Below are 17,217 nucleotides of genomic sequence, written 5' to 3' on the forward strand. Positions count from 1 at the left end.
AGTTCTGTACCATTTTTATAGACACAAAGGCAATTTTACAAATCCATCCTAAGTGTAAGGATATTATTTAGGGTTAAGGTAAATTTATAAAATAATAATTATAATAATGTATTTGTTATATTTCTCATATTTAGTTATTTACCAATATCTGATTCTATGAAAGTTTTCTTTTTTTTTTTTTTTTTTTTAATTTTCATTGGAGTATAGTTACTTTACAGTGTTGTGTTAGTTCCCTCATGAGCTTTCCTAGTGGACATTTCACACGTGTTGCCCCAACTTGCAGGAGAGTTCTGTGTGAGAGGACTCTTAGAAGCTTGAGGCTGGTTTCCTGCAGACTTTGCCCCATGTGCCTTTTCTCTTTGCTGATTCTGCTTTGTATCCTTTTGCTGTAATACAAATAGCTGTGAGTACAACCAAATGCTGAGTCCTGTGAGACATCCCAGCAAATCATCAAACCTGGAGTTTGTCTTGGGGACACCCAACATAGAACCCTATGTATTACTGTTCTCACCTTACACTGTAGAAATACTGAACACCTGTAACATACCTTGTTCTTTGCTACCTCCATGGTTTTTGCACATGCTTTTTCTTCTGCCTAGAATGTTATATCTCCCTCTTGCTTCACCACCTTTTCTTACTGGTACACTCCAAACTATGCTTAGGAATTGCTTTCTCTGTGAAAGTTTCACACCAAGCCAGCACTTATCAGTTCCCTATTCATATACTCCGGTACTCCCCATTACATCTAATTTTAATCACATATTCTTTAATGAGCCTATTAAGGGCAGGGACCATGTCTTATTGCCTTTGTATCCCAAGTAGTAAGTAGCATGTCTGGCAAATAGTAGATGTTCTTCAGTAAGTATCAATTTTAGTAATATTGCTCTTTAGATACCTTAATTTCTTACTGGTTAATCCTTGACTACATTCCAGTGCTAGACCACTGAGTTCCAGAAGTGTTACTAGATTTTGTATTTTTATGTAAATATAAAAGAATTATGAACCCAAGAGATAGTTAGAATTTTTTCTCATCTCACCAAGTTATCATTTATATCACACATTTCTTTTTTTTGACTTCAGGTTGATCTAGACTAGTCAGATATTCTTACCATTTAAAAAAATGACTTAACCACTGCATCATAAGTGATTCAGAATGATAGAATCTAAGCCCCTAGGATTAATTAGATTCACTGTTAACTCTGATATTAATAATTAAGTATAAGACTAATTTGAAGAGCAAGGCATCAAAATATAAAACAGAGTAGTCTTTTTCTTGGAGTCTTCGAAGTATACAATATTTGCAATTTTGTTAATTTCTAAAAATTTCTTTTTCTAAGGAATTGGAGGCACAACATAAAAAGGAAAAGCTAAACCTGGAAGAGGATAAAAATCAGCTTCAACAAGAGCTAGAAAACCTGAAGGAAGAACTGGAAGACAAGCTGAATTCAGCCAATCAAGAGGCAAGGATTCTTTAGGCCAATCAATCACCTATGTTACATCTCATTGATAGTAACTTATTTGGGAACATTGTATAAGTAGATGAGCCTCAATGAAGGTAACATATCTGGAGTAAAAATAATCAAAAACTTTCTTTAATGCTGAATTTTTCATAGTGACAGTGATTATATCTCACCAGGTAAAAATTTACTACAAAAAATATTGGACCAAGATGCTTTTGTGGGGAAAAGCAAAACAAAGGAGAATATCCCGTTACAGGAAAGAGAACAAAAGAGTTTTTTCTACCCTTTTGCAAAACATTGACTTCGTATTCTCTACCCTGGATCTTTAGATAGTGACATCTAAAATAATTTTTAAATTCTATATGAAAATAGTATTGTTTAGCTTGGAAAAGAAAAGACTAAGAATAGAATAGAATAAAATGTTATAAATCAAAAGTTGTGAATAAAAGAAATGTAAAGACAGTTGAAAAGCTATAATATTGCTTGTTCCATCCCTTTCTCTCCTGTGTCCTGGTTCATCTGCGTCCTAGAACAGCCCCCCTACTGTCCTCTTTTCCTTCCTTTCCAGCTCATCCTTCATGGGGCTCGTAGACTGGTCTTCCTAAAACAAGTTCTTGTCTTGATGTGTCTCATCTTGTCAGCTGTTCCTACCTCACTAGCCTCATCTTTCCCAACAGTCTTTAAGTCCTGCTTTCTCATCACTCTGCTTCTGCTCACAGAAACCACACCAAAACACATGAGTGCCCCTGGGCAGGCTAATGATTTGCACTCAGTATTCTTTAATTATCTTTAAACATTTATCCAGAGAAGGCACCAAGCACGACATTTGGATATAATAGAGAATTAATGTTGTTACTGGTATTAGCTCAGTCTCTCTTTGATTGTCCAAGATCATCCACTGCATACCTCTCTCTCGCGGTCTGTGATCCTTGTGATTATGGTGTCCTGCTGTCATTAGAAGGTGGTTTAGTGACCATCTGTGTCTCTCATGCAGGTGCCCTGGAGTTCTACTCTCAATTCCAAGTGGTTTCAGCATTCCTCCAACCTACATATTGTAATCTCACTGAGAAGAGTTCTAATGAATATGTAATTGATTTTGCTTCTGGATACATTCTCAATTATGTTTTAGCACCTTGGTAATATTTTGGTGCCCCTTTAGAGTGGCTCCCAAGAATCTGCCTGACTCATCCCTCTGTATGTATCTGCCTTCCCTTCACGCTGGAACATTTTCTTTCTTGTCCTACTTTGCTGGCTAGGGTCTCCAGAGACAGTAAGCATTCTTGTTTTGTTTCTTGCTCTTAAAGTGAAGGACGTCAACATTTCACAGTTAATTATGATGCTTCTCTGAAGCTTTATTTTGTAAATGCTGTTTATCAGGTTTAGAAAATTCTCTTATAATTCTAGTTTCCTAATTTAAAAAAAAATTACAAATTGATGTTGATTTTTCTGCATCTATTGGGAACATACTCATTTTTCTTTTAACTTGTTAATGCGGTACCTTACATTAATCAATTTTATAATTTTAAATCAACCTTGGAGTTCTAGACTAAGTCCTAGTTAGTCATGACAGATTATATATATCTTTTTCATATAATACTAGATTCAGTTTTGTAATATTCACTTTAGGATTTTTAAGCCTAGGCTTAAATAAGATGGCTTCATACTTTTCCTTCTTTATACCATCCTTTTCTGGTTTTGGAATCAAGGTTATATCAAGCCTCATAAAATGAAGTAGGACTTATATGCTTTTCTGTTCTCTGGAAAAGCTGTGTGAGATTGAAATGCTTTTGTAACCTTAATTGCATTGTGCTTCATATGAAAACAATTTTTGAAACTTGTTAAGGCCTAGCATTGTGACCTCACACATAAAAGAAGTTTAATGTTCTGAGTGCATCCGCTCGTTTAATGCAATGTAGTCTGTATTCCGGTTCATTAAATCAAGATTTTAAGCTATTTTCTTCAAATATTCTGTATTCTTTTCCATTTTTATCTTCTTGATCTATCAGTTTCTAAACATTGATACTATGATGGTGTATTTGCTTATTTCTTCTTACATTCTATCAATTTTTGCTTTGTATATTTAGAGGCTTTGTTATATGCATACAAATATAAAATTGTTTTAGCTACTTAACAAATCATACTTTTTGGCTTAGTCTGTGTTATTTGGTATTGTATAAGCTGTCTGGTGTATCTTTTTTCATCCACTGACTCTCTGTTTTTCTGCATCCTATGTTTACGTGTGCCTCTTGCCCAACACATATAGCTGCATTTTTAAAAATACCTAGTCAGAAGTTTTGCCTTTTAAATAAAGATTTTATTCCACTTACATTTATTGGATGAAAAATAGATACATCTGTGGAAAGACAGGAGGAAAGAATTAGGGGAGTAGTTCATAAAAACTGAAAGTGATTGTTTTAGAAAAAATTAAGGAATGTACTGTCTTCATAAGTTGGTAGATCTTGATACCCTTCCAAGTGAAATAGCCTCAAAATGTTAAGTAGTTCAACTGTGGATCTAGATGACAAATTCATGAATGCCAGAATCATAATAGTATATTAAGGGATGCTAGTGAGTTTAAAATCTCAGGTGAAGGATAACCCTGTTATCCTATGAAATGTTATTTTGGGATCACCTTTGAAGACAAAATAGTAAGCTGAATCATCAATAATTCTGACCATTATGGTCTTTTAAAATGTTCTTATAACATTTAAGTTGTAGATTTTCTTCTGGAAATAAGCTTTTTAAGTGGATATATATTTTTTCAATATTTTGTTAAAATGAAAAGCATTTGGATTTGTTTATTATAAGATGTTCTATCACAGTTGTTACGCTGCCTGACACATGGTAGGAGATCAGTAAATATTTGACATCAATTGTAGTAATATTTTTTGGATCTGTCTCCTAAGGTAAAAGAAATAAAATCAAAAATAAACAAATGGGACCTAATTAAATGTAAAAGCTTTTGCACAGCAAAGGAAACCATCGACAAAAGAAAAGACAACCTCCTGAATGAGAGAAAATATTTGCAAAAGATATGACCAATAACGGGTTAATATCCAAAATATATAATCAGCTTATACAACTCAATATTGAAAAATAAACAACCCAATCAAAAAATGAGCAGAAGACCTAAGTAGTCATCCATATGTCTACTTTGGAAAAATGTCTAACAGGCACATGAAAAGATGCGCAACATCACTAATTATTAGACAATGCAAATCAAAAACAACAATGCCATATCACCTCTTACCTGTCAGAATGGCTACTATCAAAAAGTCTACAAATAACAAATGTGGAGAAAAGGGATGTGGAGAAAAGGGAACCCTCTTACACTGTTGGTGGGTATGTAAATTGGTGCAGCCAATATGGAAAACAGTATGGAGGTTCATCAAAAGACTAAAAATAGAACTACCATGATTCAGCAATTCCACTCCTGGGTAAATATCCAAAGAGAGCAAAAACATTAATTAAAAAAGATACATACACCCCTCTGTTCATAGCAGCATTATTTACAATAGCCAAGATATGGAAGCAACCTACGTGCCCATCAACAGATGAATGGATAAAGAAGATGTGGTATATATTGGATTGGCCAAAAGGTTCATTCGGTTTTTTCCGCAAGATGGCTCTAGTAGCCCTTAGTTGTCTTTAACTTCATTTGAAACAATTTTGTTAGATTGTATGTGACAGCTGTCGTATCAACGTGCATTTAAAAAAAGACTTACCAAAATTGGCTAGTTTTTGTATAGCCATCTTAATATTGAAGATGGAAGAAAAAACAACATTTTCAGCATATTACGCTTTATTATTTCAAGAAAGGTAAAAATGCAACCAAAACACAAAATAAGATTTGTGGGACTTCCCTGGTGGTGCAGTGGTTAAGAATCTGCCTGCCAGTGCTGGGGACAAGGCGGGTTCAATCCCTGGTCCAGGATGATCACACATGCTGCGGAGCAACCAAGCCCGTGCACCACAACTACTGAGCCTGTGCTCTGCAGCCTGCGGGATGCAACTACTGAGCCCATGCACCACAACTACTGAAGCCTGTGCGCCTAGAGCCCATGCTTCGCAACAAGAGAAGCCACCGCAGTGAGAAGCTTGTGCACCACAACGAAGAGTAAGCCCCCGCTCACCGCAACTAGAGAAAGCCCGCACGCAGCAACAAAGACCCAGTGCAGCCAAAAAAAGAAAAAAAAGAAAAAAGATTTGTGCAGTGTATGGAGAAGGTGCTGTGACTGATCAAACATGTCAAAAGTGGTTTGTGAAGTTTCGTGCTGGAGATTTCTCACTGGATGATGCTCCACGGTTGGGTAGACCAGTTGAAGTTGATAGCGATCAAATTGAGACATTAACTGAGAACAATCAACGTTACACCACGTGGGAGATAGCCCACATACTCAAAATATCCAAATCAAGCGTTGAAAATCATTTGCACCAGCTTGGTTATGTTCATTACTTTGACGTTTGGGTTCCACGTAAGTTAAGCAAAAAAAAACCTTCTTGACCATATTTCCGCATGCTATTCTCTACTTAAACGTAATGAAAATGTTCTGTTTTTAAAACAAATTGTGACAGGCGATGAAAAGTGGATACTGTACAATAATGTGGAACGGAGGAGATCATGAGGCAAGTGAAATGAACCACCACCAACCACACCAAAGGGCCGTCTTCATCCAAAGAAGGTGATGTTGTGTATATGGTGGGATTGGAAGGGAGTCCTATATTATGAGCTCCGTCCGGAAAACCAAACGATTAATTCCAACAAATACTGCTCCCAGTTAGACCAACTGAATGCAGCACTCGACGAAAAGCATCCAGAATTAGTCAACAGAAAACACATAATCTTCCATCAGGGTAACACAAGACCACATGTTTGTTTGATGACCAGGCAAAAACTGTTACAGCTTGGCTGGGAAGTTCTGATTCATCTGCTGTATTCACCAGACGTTGCACCTTTGGATTTCCATTCATTTCAGTCTTTACAAAATTCTCTGAATGGAAAAAATTTCAATTCCTTGGAAGACTGTAAAAGGCACCTGGAACAGTTCTTTGCTCAAAAAGATAAAAAGGTTCGGGAAGATGGAATTATGAAGTTGCCTGAAAAATGGCAGAAGGTAGTGGAACAAAAGGGTGAATACATTGTTCAATAAAGTTCTTGGTGAAAATGAAAAATGTGTCTTTTATTTTTACTTAAAAGCCGAAGGCACTTTTTGGCCAACCCAATATGTATATAATGGAATATTACTCAGCCATAAAAAAGAATGAAAGTTTGCCATTTGCAACAAGGGACACAGAGAGTATTGTGCTTAGTGAAGTAAGTCAGATAGAGAAAGACAGATACTCTTTATGTTAATGCTTATATGTGAAATCTAAAAAAGGAAAACAAATGTATATAAGAAAACAGAAACAGACACAGATATAGAGAACAAACTAGTGGTTACAGTAGGGACGGGGTGGGGGGAGGGGTTAGATGGGGTATGGGATTAAGAGGTACACTCTACTATGTATAAAATAAGCTACAAGGACATATTGTACAGCATGGAGTAATATAGCCATTATTTTGTAATAACTTTAAAATGCAGTACGATCTATAAAAATATTGAATCACTATGCTGTGTACCTGAAACTAATATAATATTGGAAATCAACTATATGTCAATAAAATACAAAAATAAAAAAATTTTAAAATAAAATAAAATTTATAGGGCTTGATATGGTGAATGGTAGAAAGTGACTCGGGTATCTAGCTTAGGTATTTGGACAGATAATAATGCCACTTTTGGAAGATAGGAATATCTACTTCCTGTAGAGGAAAAATACATTGGATGGCAAGACATCGAGTTGTTTGGCTATGCTGACTTTGCGGTGATTGTGAGACATCTAGGCTGGAACTAAGTAGAGTGTGCAGGCTTGGAGCTAAAGATCAGGCAGTTCTGGAAGCCATTTAAGTAGAAGAGCTTACTCAAGGGTAGCTAATGAGAAGATTGCTGGTAACAAGAGGTGCACCAATATTGAATTAACAGAGCCAGGAAAAGCGATTGAAAAGGAGAAATCAAAAGCATGAGAACAAGGATTAATGGATATCAGAAAAGCATGAAAGCAGATACTTGCAAGAGGGTGGAAGTGTCAGTGTCAGACAGTGATTAGGCTCAGACTATGAGGCCTGAAAATGTTATGCAATCAAGAGTTCTCTGAGGACTTGCCTGTAATGTCAGTAGAATAGTAGGATAGAGGCCAGAGTTAATAGGTTTAATCTGAATCATAGTGGATGACAATGCTTTTTTAAGACTGTATGTAAATGGAAGAGAAGAGGAAAATGAAGTTAGATTCTTTCTTCAACCTTGTACCAAAAAAGTTCCAGGTGGGCTAAGCATTGAAATGTAATATTAAATCATGAATATAAATATAAATAAAATACAAAACTCAAGTGACAAAAAATATAAGGACAAAGAAGGCTTTTTGAAATATGATGGCAGTGTCATGAATTAAAAACACAGAATATTTGTACAGATATCAAAACACACCGTAAGCAAAATTATGAGAGAGGAGAAACTGGGAGGGGTGGAATAGGTGATTGGCAAATTGTATGAATATTGATTGGTACCTAATATTTGTATGTTGCTTTCTAGTTAAAGAACCTTTTTCCATATATCCTTGAATTTAATTATCATAGTAACTCTGTGAGGTAGGTATTTTTACTGCTATTTTATACTGGCAGACCCAGAACTTGAAACTAGATTTTCTCCTAAATTCAGTGCTCTTTAACTCTGTTAACAGTCACTTTTCTTCCATTCATTCATTCACTACCGCAGAACACATTCTGCAAGCCAGATCAACACAAAAAGTAGAGGAGATACAAGTAAGCTATGTAGACTAGGGAAATGTGACATAAATACAGTGACAGAGAAAATTTTACAACATTGTAAATGAATATTATTTACAAATATGCTAGTTAGTTTTCAAATTTAAGGAAAACTGATGTCTTCGTATGAGAATTTAAATTTCTAAAATGACTCAAAGTAGTTGAACAACCTGGCCAAACCAATTATAGCCATGAAAGAAACTAAATAGTCCAACATATATCTAGAGAGGCACTAGACCCAGAGGATTTTAATGGATGAATTATACTAAATTTTCAAAAAACAAGTAAATCTTAGCTATGAAAATATTTCAGAGCCCAGAAAAAAATGGAAGCTCCCAGCTCATTTTATGAGGTTGGCATCCCTTTAAAGATACTAACAAGATAAAATGCTACCATCACTGGAATTGTTCAGCATGTGCATATATCTGCATGAAAAGGAGACAGGAAGTCGGGGGCAGGGGATTTCAGGTCAGAGAGGGGATTAAAGAAGGATTTTCAGTTTTCTTTGTGATGTCTGTATTTACAGTGAGAAATATTCAGGTATTATTTTTTAATTACCAGTTGTCATTTCTGTAGAGTTTTGATAAGCGTGGCTGTTTTATAAAAATGAGATTTTTACTTCGTAATATTTTCCTAGATAATTTAAAGTATTTCATTTACTGATTTTATAATAGTTCTCATTACTTGAGGTCTGCTTAATCAACAAATTGTCTATTAGCTCCTAATTTCAAGAGTGTGTAAATTCAACTCTTAACAATTTCAAGACACACATTTTTTATGGAAACATAGAGATCACAACATATCCTAATTTAAGCTACATTTACCAGCTTATCAATATTGACCTAAATCTATCACTTTTATAAATAGATGGAGAACAGGGCTCGAATGAAATATAAGTGATTCAATTTTAAAGAGCAGTTTAAAAAATATTTTTATCTAAAAGATCCTTTTTTCTCAATCTTGGGTATGATCTTTATCTTCAATTCTTTTTTATAGGTATTTGATTATATGATAGAACCAGGAATTCACAGGAGCTTGAGGTATCCATGTATTTACATGGTTGCCATGACAAAGGGAAATCATAAATATGGAGGTCTTTTCAAAAAACAACAGATGAAGACTATCATGGTTGAGTGCTTCTTCCAAATTCATCAACAAAGATCCATCAGTAAAATTACATCTAAAGAAAAGACTTTAAGAAAACAAACGTGACTGTTTGCTAGTCGATTACACTGAGGTGTATTAAAAGTACTGTATTTACTTGCAGATTGGCCACCTCCAAGAAATGGTAAGCAAAAGTGAACAAGGTCTTGGCTCTGCAGAAGGACTCATTGCTAGTCTTCAGGACTCCCAGGAAAGACTTCAGAATGAGCTGGACTTGACTAAAGGCAGGCTGAAGGAGACCAAGGATGCTCTATTAAATGCTGAGGTAATGTCATTATCCTGTTATAATCTAAATATCAGCAAGGTAAAAATATAATTTAGTTACTTTGCTTAAAGTTTATTACAAACATCACATTTATATATAATTATTATTAGTTTCCTAGGACTGCCATAACAAAGTACTACAAACAAGGTGGCTTAAAACAACAGAAATTTATTCTCTCACAGTTCTGAAGATTGGAAGTTCAAAATCAAGGTGTTATCAGGGCCATTCTCCCTTTTAAACCTCTAAGGGAGGATCCTTCCTTGCCTTTTCCAGCTCCTGGTAGCCCCAGGCATTCCTTGGCTTGTGGCAGCACAACTTCAATCTTTTCTCTGTCTTTGCATGGTATTCTTCCTGTGTCCTCACATCTTCTTGTAAGGACACCAGTCATACTGGATTACGGGCTTACCCTATTTCAGTGTGGCCCCACCTTACCTAATTACATCTTCACTGACCCTGTTTCCAAATAGCATCACGTTCTGAGGAACTGGGGTGTTAGGACTTCTACATACCTTTTTGGAAACACAATTCAATCCGTAACAGTTAGTATGCACAGTTCTTTTACTGGTAAGAGTTGAACTCTCATCTATAGCAACTAAGTAATTCTCTGTGACCTACAGATTTTGGAAAAGATTTGTCTTTCCCCTTCAGGGTCATGAAGCAGAGCAAATATTTAGACTGCCTTAGAAGGTAGAGAAGTGAACCATACAACTAGGGGGACAGTAGCTAGAGATTTATTATTTTTTCTTTCAGAGAGATGGTTTAAGGTGTGGGCTCTGAAGTCAGATTGGTTGGGTATGAATTCTGGATCTATCACTTAGTGTGTAACTTTGGGCAAGTTACTTATTCTCAATCTTAATTTCCTCATCCACACAGTGCAGGAGAGGCGGGGGATAATACTGCACGTCACACTGCTATTGTCATAATTGACTGAGGTAAACCATTACAGCACAGTGCTTAGCAAGATAGTAAGCACTCAGTAAATGTTGCCTTCAAATTTTATATTTTTAGCTTAGAATTGGATTCAGTTCCATTTCTTTAAGGTCCTTGCTCATATTTACATTGTTCTTCTATCAAATAGTAGAACATAATAAAAACACTTAAGCAAAACCTTATCAACTGTTCATTTTCTGTTCTGCTGGACAAATTTAATTGAGAAAATATAGGTACTGCCTCACAGTTTACCATAACTTTGAGTAAGCTCCTTAAGAGCAAGTGTTTTCTTTACTTCTTTTCCCACCCCAATATGTCTAATAAAGTGCTTTGCATTCAGTAAAAGACATACTCTTTGAGAAATTCTACTCCATTCAACACTGTCTTTGGTGGAAAAAAATAATTCTTAGAGGCAGAGTACTTAGTGAAAATGACAATTGGCTAAGATGGCTGAATTCAGGTTTCAATACTTACTGCTTACTAGCCAGGTCAACAATTTCAGCACTGACTTGCTACTTTCCCATCAATCTGGATATGCCCCTCAACAATGCTGCAATGTGCTACTAGCAAGTGGGTGATCCAGAAAGGGTCATTGTGTTAACAGAAGGATGGACCATCATCTCTTCCTTTTCCATTGTACCCTAAGAGCAGCTACACTGCTGGCAGGGATCGATGGTTGCCAGTGTTGTCCAAACAGGTCATATCCAGCCCCAAGCTCCAGAAAACCACTTGATTTATGCTACTCTACAGAGATTTCATGTTACCATGATAACACTAAACCCATAGACCACTGGTTTCAAGTTACAGGATAAAAATAGAAGCCTAAATGTCTCACGATTATTTTAATCGTGTCAGTGAGATACAACTATAATGCTTAAGCTTTGTAGATAGCATACTTTTTATATGAATGGGAATGAATTTTAACAGCGTATCTGCCTATGTAATGTGTGTACAGGTGAAGATAATTGAATCCTTAGATACCTATGATATGGAAAATTTAGTTAAGATTATTAATTTAATGCTGACTTTAAACTATTAAAATAATTTGCAAACTTATAAGCCTTAATAAAATATAGTTTGCACAAGGACATTTAAAATATTAAATGGGTACCATGATTTTATTGTCAGAAAATCTCAAATAATTGTCATAGATAGCACTATCAATGATTGTGCTGTAGAATTTAAAAGTTATAATGCAAGCACTCTGTTATTTGAAATAAGCAACAGTGACTTTGCTTTTGAAGACTAGTCTTCATTGAAAAGTTTTTATTCTTCAGAGTGAGCTAGAACAAGAAAGGCAACAGCATGAAGAAACACTTGCTGCCATGAAAGAAGAGGAGAAACTGAGAGTGGACAAAATGGCCCATGACTTAGAGATAAAATGGACTGAAAACCTTAGGTACATTCTTTTCTCAGTAATGTAATCTTATCTATACAGAGGTGCAGAAAATGATTTTCTGTTATATGGCTTATATTGTCTCATTGTTGAAGCTGTAGTAGCAGCATTTTTAATGAATTTTTCCCATGATTAATTGCAGAGAAATTGGAATTCTCTTTTTCTGCTTAAATATAGATTACTTTTTATTTCATTTCCTGGACTATAACATAGGCAGAGTACTCACCGGAAGTCAAAGGACTTATTGCTCTAGTCCCTATTCTGCTGTTGATAATTTGATAAATCAATGACCTGGATAAGTTACCAATTTACTTTATGGTCTTTAACTATGAAATAATCACCTCTTATTCTGAGTTGGCTTTTGAGGAGGATTAATTAAATGCTTAGAAAACCTGCAAACAACTATACTGCAGTTATTGAGAGGAATAATTCTCTTCACAAATTAAGTGCATTTGTTCTATTTTAGACAAGAGTGTTCTAAGCTTCGCGAAGAGTTAAGGCTTCAACATGAAGAGGATAAAAAGTCAGCAATGTCTCAACTTTTGCAGTTAAAAGAGCGAGAGAAAAATGCAGCCAGGGATTCATGGCAGAAAAAAGTAGAAGATCTCTTAAACCAGGTAATTAATAGTCTGTAGATTATGGAGGATCATTTTCCTTGACATTCTCTAGCTACAGAAATATAAAACATTGTGTGTTAATTCACTGTATTTTGTCATTTTTCATAGGGCAAACTTAAAATTTTTTAAATGTATAAAATCAAGGAGACATATTCTTAAACTTATGAAACCGTGTGCTAAATAATTATGTTACATCTGCAGTCCTAAATACTGAGAAGCACTTACAGTTTTTTGGTTTAATATTTGAAATGAATGCATTAAAGATTTTAAATGGAAAAGTTTTTTTTTTGGAAGTATAACATCTTTTTTCAAGCCATTAGATACCATTTGGGCAGTGGAAGGTAAAATTTATTAGATGTTATTCTGATTTCCTAAAACCACTTACCAGAAGCGAGTAATTTACTTTCTCACCAACAGGAAGTTGCCTCTTATGCTTCAAAATGACATAAATGAAAGGTGGTTTTCTAAATCTATCTTCTTATGTCAGGCTCGTTATTTCCAGAGCATTTATAACTATAATTAAAAGAATTTTCACATTTTCACTCATTTACACAACTTCTAAATTTATGAATTCTTAACAGTCTCCTGCAAAGCCAGTAATTAAATAGGACTGACTGCATGAGTCACCAGTTGATAAGCAAGTGCAGAACTTGGACCAGAAGCAGCTCAGCAATTTAGTGCCAGAAATCCACTATTATCTTTCTATTTGTGATCATGATGAATTCCAAAATAAACAGGGCAGGCTTTTTGTAAGATTATTTATTACACAGGTACATACGTGCAGTGTCTTTCAAAAGAGTACTTTGAGCCTGCCAATTTGTGGCTGGTATTTCATAATAACTTACAATGTTACTCTGGAAAGGGAGTATACCTACATGAATATTTATGAGCTTTTGTGAATAAATGAATCTGAAACCTTTGAAACAAAAATAAGAAAACAACAACTCTCATTAGAAGCTGGTCACCATGTTAGCATTGCTTATACCTTCTGTATACTTATTTTACATTTCTACTTCGGGATCTAGAAGGACAAGTTTTACTGGGTAGAGTGGTACTACTCCTCTATGATGTTCTGTACTTTGGAAGATTTAATTTTATCATATAATTCAACTACATGATAAAAATGGAAAACATCCTTAATAGTCCGCCTTGTTTTTCAATCAGGAAGTATTGACATAGACATTTTCTGGCTAGATTTGGCACTGTAAAGAGGGCCCACCACTTCTCCCACCTGTTTTCTATCAAATTATTTTATTCATTATTCATTTACTCTTCCTTATATTAAATTGTCAGATTTCATCCATGCTTCTCTGATATTCTTTTCTTGTCTTGTCTTTTTTTTTTTTTTTTTTTTGATACCTAGTCTACATTGTTCATTCCCGAGAGGACATAATGCTTTGCATCTTGTTCGAGGTCTGTGTATTATAAAATACTTTATTACATGTGGCTCCAATTTTTGCTAGCTTGATAGAAAGAATTTTTTAATCAGTTTTCAAAGCAGATTAACCATAAATTAATTGCCTCCAAAGGTAAAACTGTTCTGTGCTGCTTCAGGCCATCAGGCCATTTTCAAAATTACAGTATCTTCCTTTCTCGCCACTTCTAAAATATGTAGGGCACACACATTACCGTAGATAAGCTGGCAAATAGCTGTTGCATCCAGGATTGTCTACCTGAAGAAAGTTAAGAAAACAACTAAACAAAGGATTTCACGTTAAAGTAAAAGTGGGTATTATGTTAGAGGTTTCACTCTTTGTAGACGTATGAGATGACAACAGTTCTAGCAAGCCAGCAATTTTTTAATGGAACTTTGTTTTGGAAAGAAGACCCTTCCTGGCCCTTTGGATCTTGTTCTCTTGATTCTTTGATAGTTTCCTAGAGGCTGTGCTCTGACACCTGCTCCACCACTTTCCACTTGCCTGACTCCTGCTCAGCCCAGCTCCTCAAACCTTCCACCCCCAACCCTGACCCCTACAGCCATTCCACTCTGTTCACCCAGCACAGCCTGCACCCCTCCGCACTTAGGGAAAACAGACCTGGCCTGGGGTTCGTGACATTAAGGAAGTAAGAGTGGAGAATAGAATGGGAAACAGCCAGGGCCTAGGCAGAAGCGTATGTTATGAAAGGTATCAGAAGATCTGCATTTTCATGTATTTTAATTATTTCTGAGTGAACTGAACACAAGTCTAACTTTTGTGTCTTAGCTTACATGTATTTCATCCTACTCAGAGCAAAGAAGAAGTAAAGTAATTTGTCTTTCACATGAATTTAAACTCTTGAGAGTTAAATTTGATTTAAACTAACCCTCATAGCCGACGTATCAGAAAAATGGGCATAGAAAAGCATAAGAATTTCATTTTTCTTTAATCAGATGCTTTTTTACTTTATGAAAAGTTCCAAAAGCTATTATTTTCATTCTGTGCTCCAATCAGAGTCTAATTTTATATCTTTAAGTTTACTTTTAATATTTCATTGTGTTCTTTTTTTTCTATTCAATGATTACACTTTAGTGCAAAACTAATTATTCTTCCTGGGCTGATCAGTGCGTACATTTGAATTCCTTGAAAGCAAGAGAACTACATTGTTATTTTTCAACTCTGTCTAAAGAAAAGCGATTATATAGATTCCCCTGTGATCGTATTTTCTATCTGTGATCCTAAACTGTCATCATTTATTTCTTTATTTCACCTGTTTCAAGGCAGATTTAATTTTGGGTCCAATATGACTTCATATTCCAGTGCCCTCGTTCAGATCAGTGGACTGAGAAATTTGAGAAACACACGGATCATTCAGGCATAAAATTATGGAATTTTGTAGTTTATGTGTGACTCTCCATTTTGAACTTTGAGGCCCCAAGGTCATTTAGCTGGTTATAGCGATGTATATAACACAATTTTTACTCTCCACATATTTACAGTATAATAGGGGAAAGATTTGTATACAGATACCTACAGTAAAAGTCACTATGTAGTAAGTGATTTTATAGATGGTCTGGACAGTTTGTACTGTAGGAGCAATGGTGCAGCAGCTCTGCCAGCTCACCAAGCTGGTTGTGCACATACCTTCTCAACTTCACATTCAGGATCATCACGGCGGTGGCTTGCAACCATCCATGGTGGGAGTGTTTACATCACAGATACAGCAAATGCTACAGATGAGGGCTTTGTTTTTCAGAGAGCTGTTAAACATTTACCAACATACTGCTGGGTAAGAGAATAGAGTAGAGAAAGAGTAGTATAACCAGTGTGATTGAGAAAGAGTTCATTGAGGAGGTCAGCTTTAGTGTGACTCTTGAATAAGGTGAAGGACGAACACAAATATTTTTATTCATTTACCAAACATTTAATTGAATATCTCCCAGGCACTGTGAGGAATACAGAAAAATAAGAGGACAGTTGGGGAGAGAGGTCATTGTGAAAAACTTTGACTTCTAGGCTTGGGAGTTCAAATTTCGCTCAATAAGCTGTGAGATTCTATCAAAGGTTTGTGGACAGAGGAATCACATGCTGAAATTTTTATGTTAGGCAGCTTAATATGGCTGTGATGTTGAAGTGAGGATGAAATGGAGACATCTCGATATAAATACCTAAGTTAGTGTCTGCAGCAGAACTCCTGAATGCGTGCCGTGCACCCCTCTGCGGTGCCAGCCTAAGGCAGCCCGCCCCTCCTAGACCCCGCCATCCCTTACTGCTCAGCCTCCCCTCTCACCCTGAACAGCCAGCCTGTCAGCACTTCCTGCTCTCTACCTTCACAGTACGTGAGCCCGCATCTGCCCGTCTCTCACCGCTTCCTGCACTACCAGCCCAGAACAAGCCATTTGCAGTTCTCTTCTGTACCGCACCTGGAACCTACATTTGGTCTCCCTGCTTCTCCTCTTACCTACCTACAAATTGCTTTCCAACCTGCCAAAGTGGTGCTGTTAAAATATTAAGTTGGATGAAGTTATTCTTCTGCTTCAAATCCACCAGTGGCTTCCCATCACGTTTAGAACACAATCCACACTCTTACTATGGCCTGCCGTAGCCTCGTGATTCGGACCTTGTGATCTGGCCTCTGGCTGCATTGCCAGTGTCATCTTCTGCCACTTTCTCCCTTCCTTTTTGACAGTCATACTGGACTACGTGGAGTTTCTGGATCACACACACCAAGCTTAATCCATCTCAGGGCCTCTGCATCTGCCACTCCCTCCAGACGGAATCCTCTTTCCCCAGATCTACATGGCTTGTTCCTCAATTTGTTCAATTCTCTGCTCAGATCTTAACTCCTCAAAAAGATCTTCCTTGACCACTTTAAATAGCACCCTCTGTCACTCTCTGTCTTCTTATTCTGCTTTGTGTTTCTTCAGAACATTTGTTACTACATAGCATCATATTGATTCTCTTCCCTATTAGAATGTGGTTCCATGAGAGCTGGATCTTCATCTGTATTGTTCACTGCTGCATCCCCGGCAGCTTAAACTGTGCCTGGCATGCAGTAAGCCCTCAGTAGTTGTTGAATAAAGAAAAACTGAGGCACGGCATCCA

General features: G+C 36.2%; 1 protein-coding gene across 6 annotated transcripts in view; it reads left to right on the top strand.

The window, feature by feature from the left end:
* The window catches only part of FAM184A (family with sequence similarity 184 member A), a 131,174-nt gene that overhangs the window by 77,298 nt on the left and 36,659 nt on the right, over positions 1 to 17,217 (top strand). For all 6 annotated transcript variants that reach the window (XR_009506164.1, XM_059941320.1, XM_059941323.1 and 3 more), the window contains exons 6-9: positions 1,338 to 1,460; positions 9,590 to 9,751; positions 11,959 to 12,080; positions 12,544 to 12,694. Coding sequence is in view for 5 of the 6 variants with exons in the window: in XM_059941320.1 (XP_059797303.1) it covers positions 1,338 to 1,460; positions 9,590 to 9,751; positions 11,959 to 12,080; positions 12,544 to 12,694 (558 nt within the window). In the remaining variant the exon portion in view is untranslated. The remainder of the gene's footprint in view (positions 1 to 1,337; positions 1,461 to 9,589; positions 9,752 to 11,958; positions 12,081 to 12,543; positions 12,695 to 17,217) is intronic.

Source organism: Balaenoptera ricei, chromosome 12 (genome assembly GCF_028023285.1).
Source record: "Balaenoptera ricei isolate mBalRic1 chromosome 12, mBalRic1.hap2, whole genome shotgun sequence".
Classification (NCBI taxonomy): Eukaryota; Metazoa; Chordata; class Mammalia; order Artiodactyla; family Balaenopteridae; genus Balaenoptera; species Balaenoptera ricei.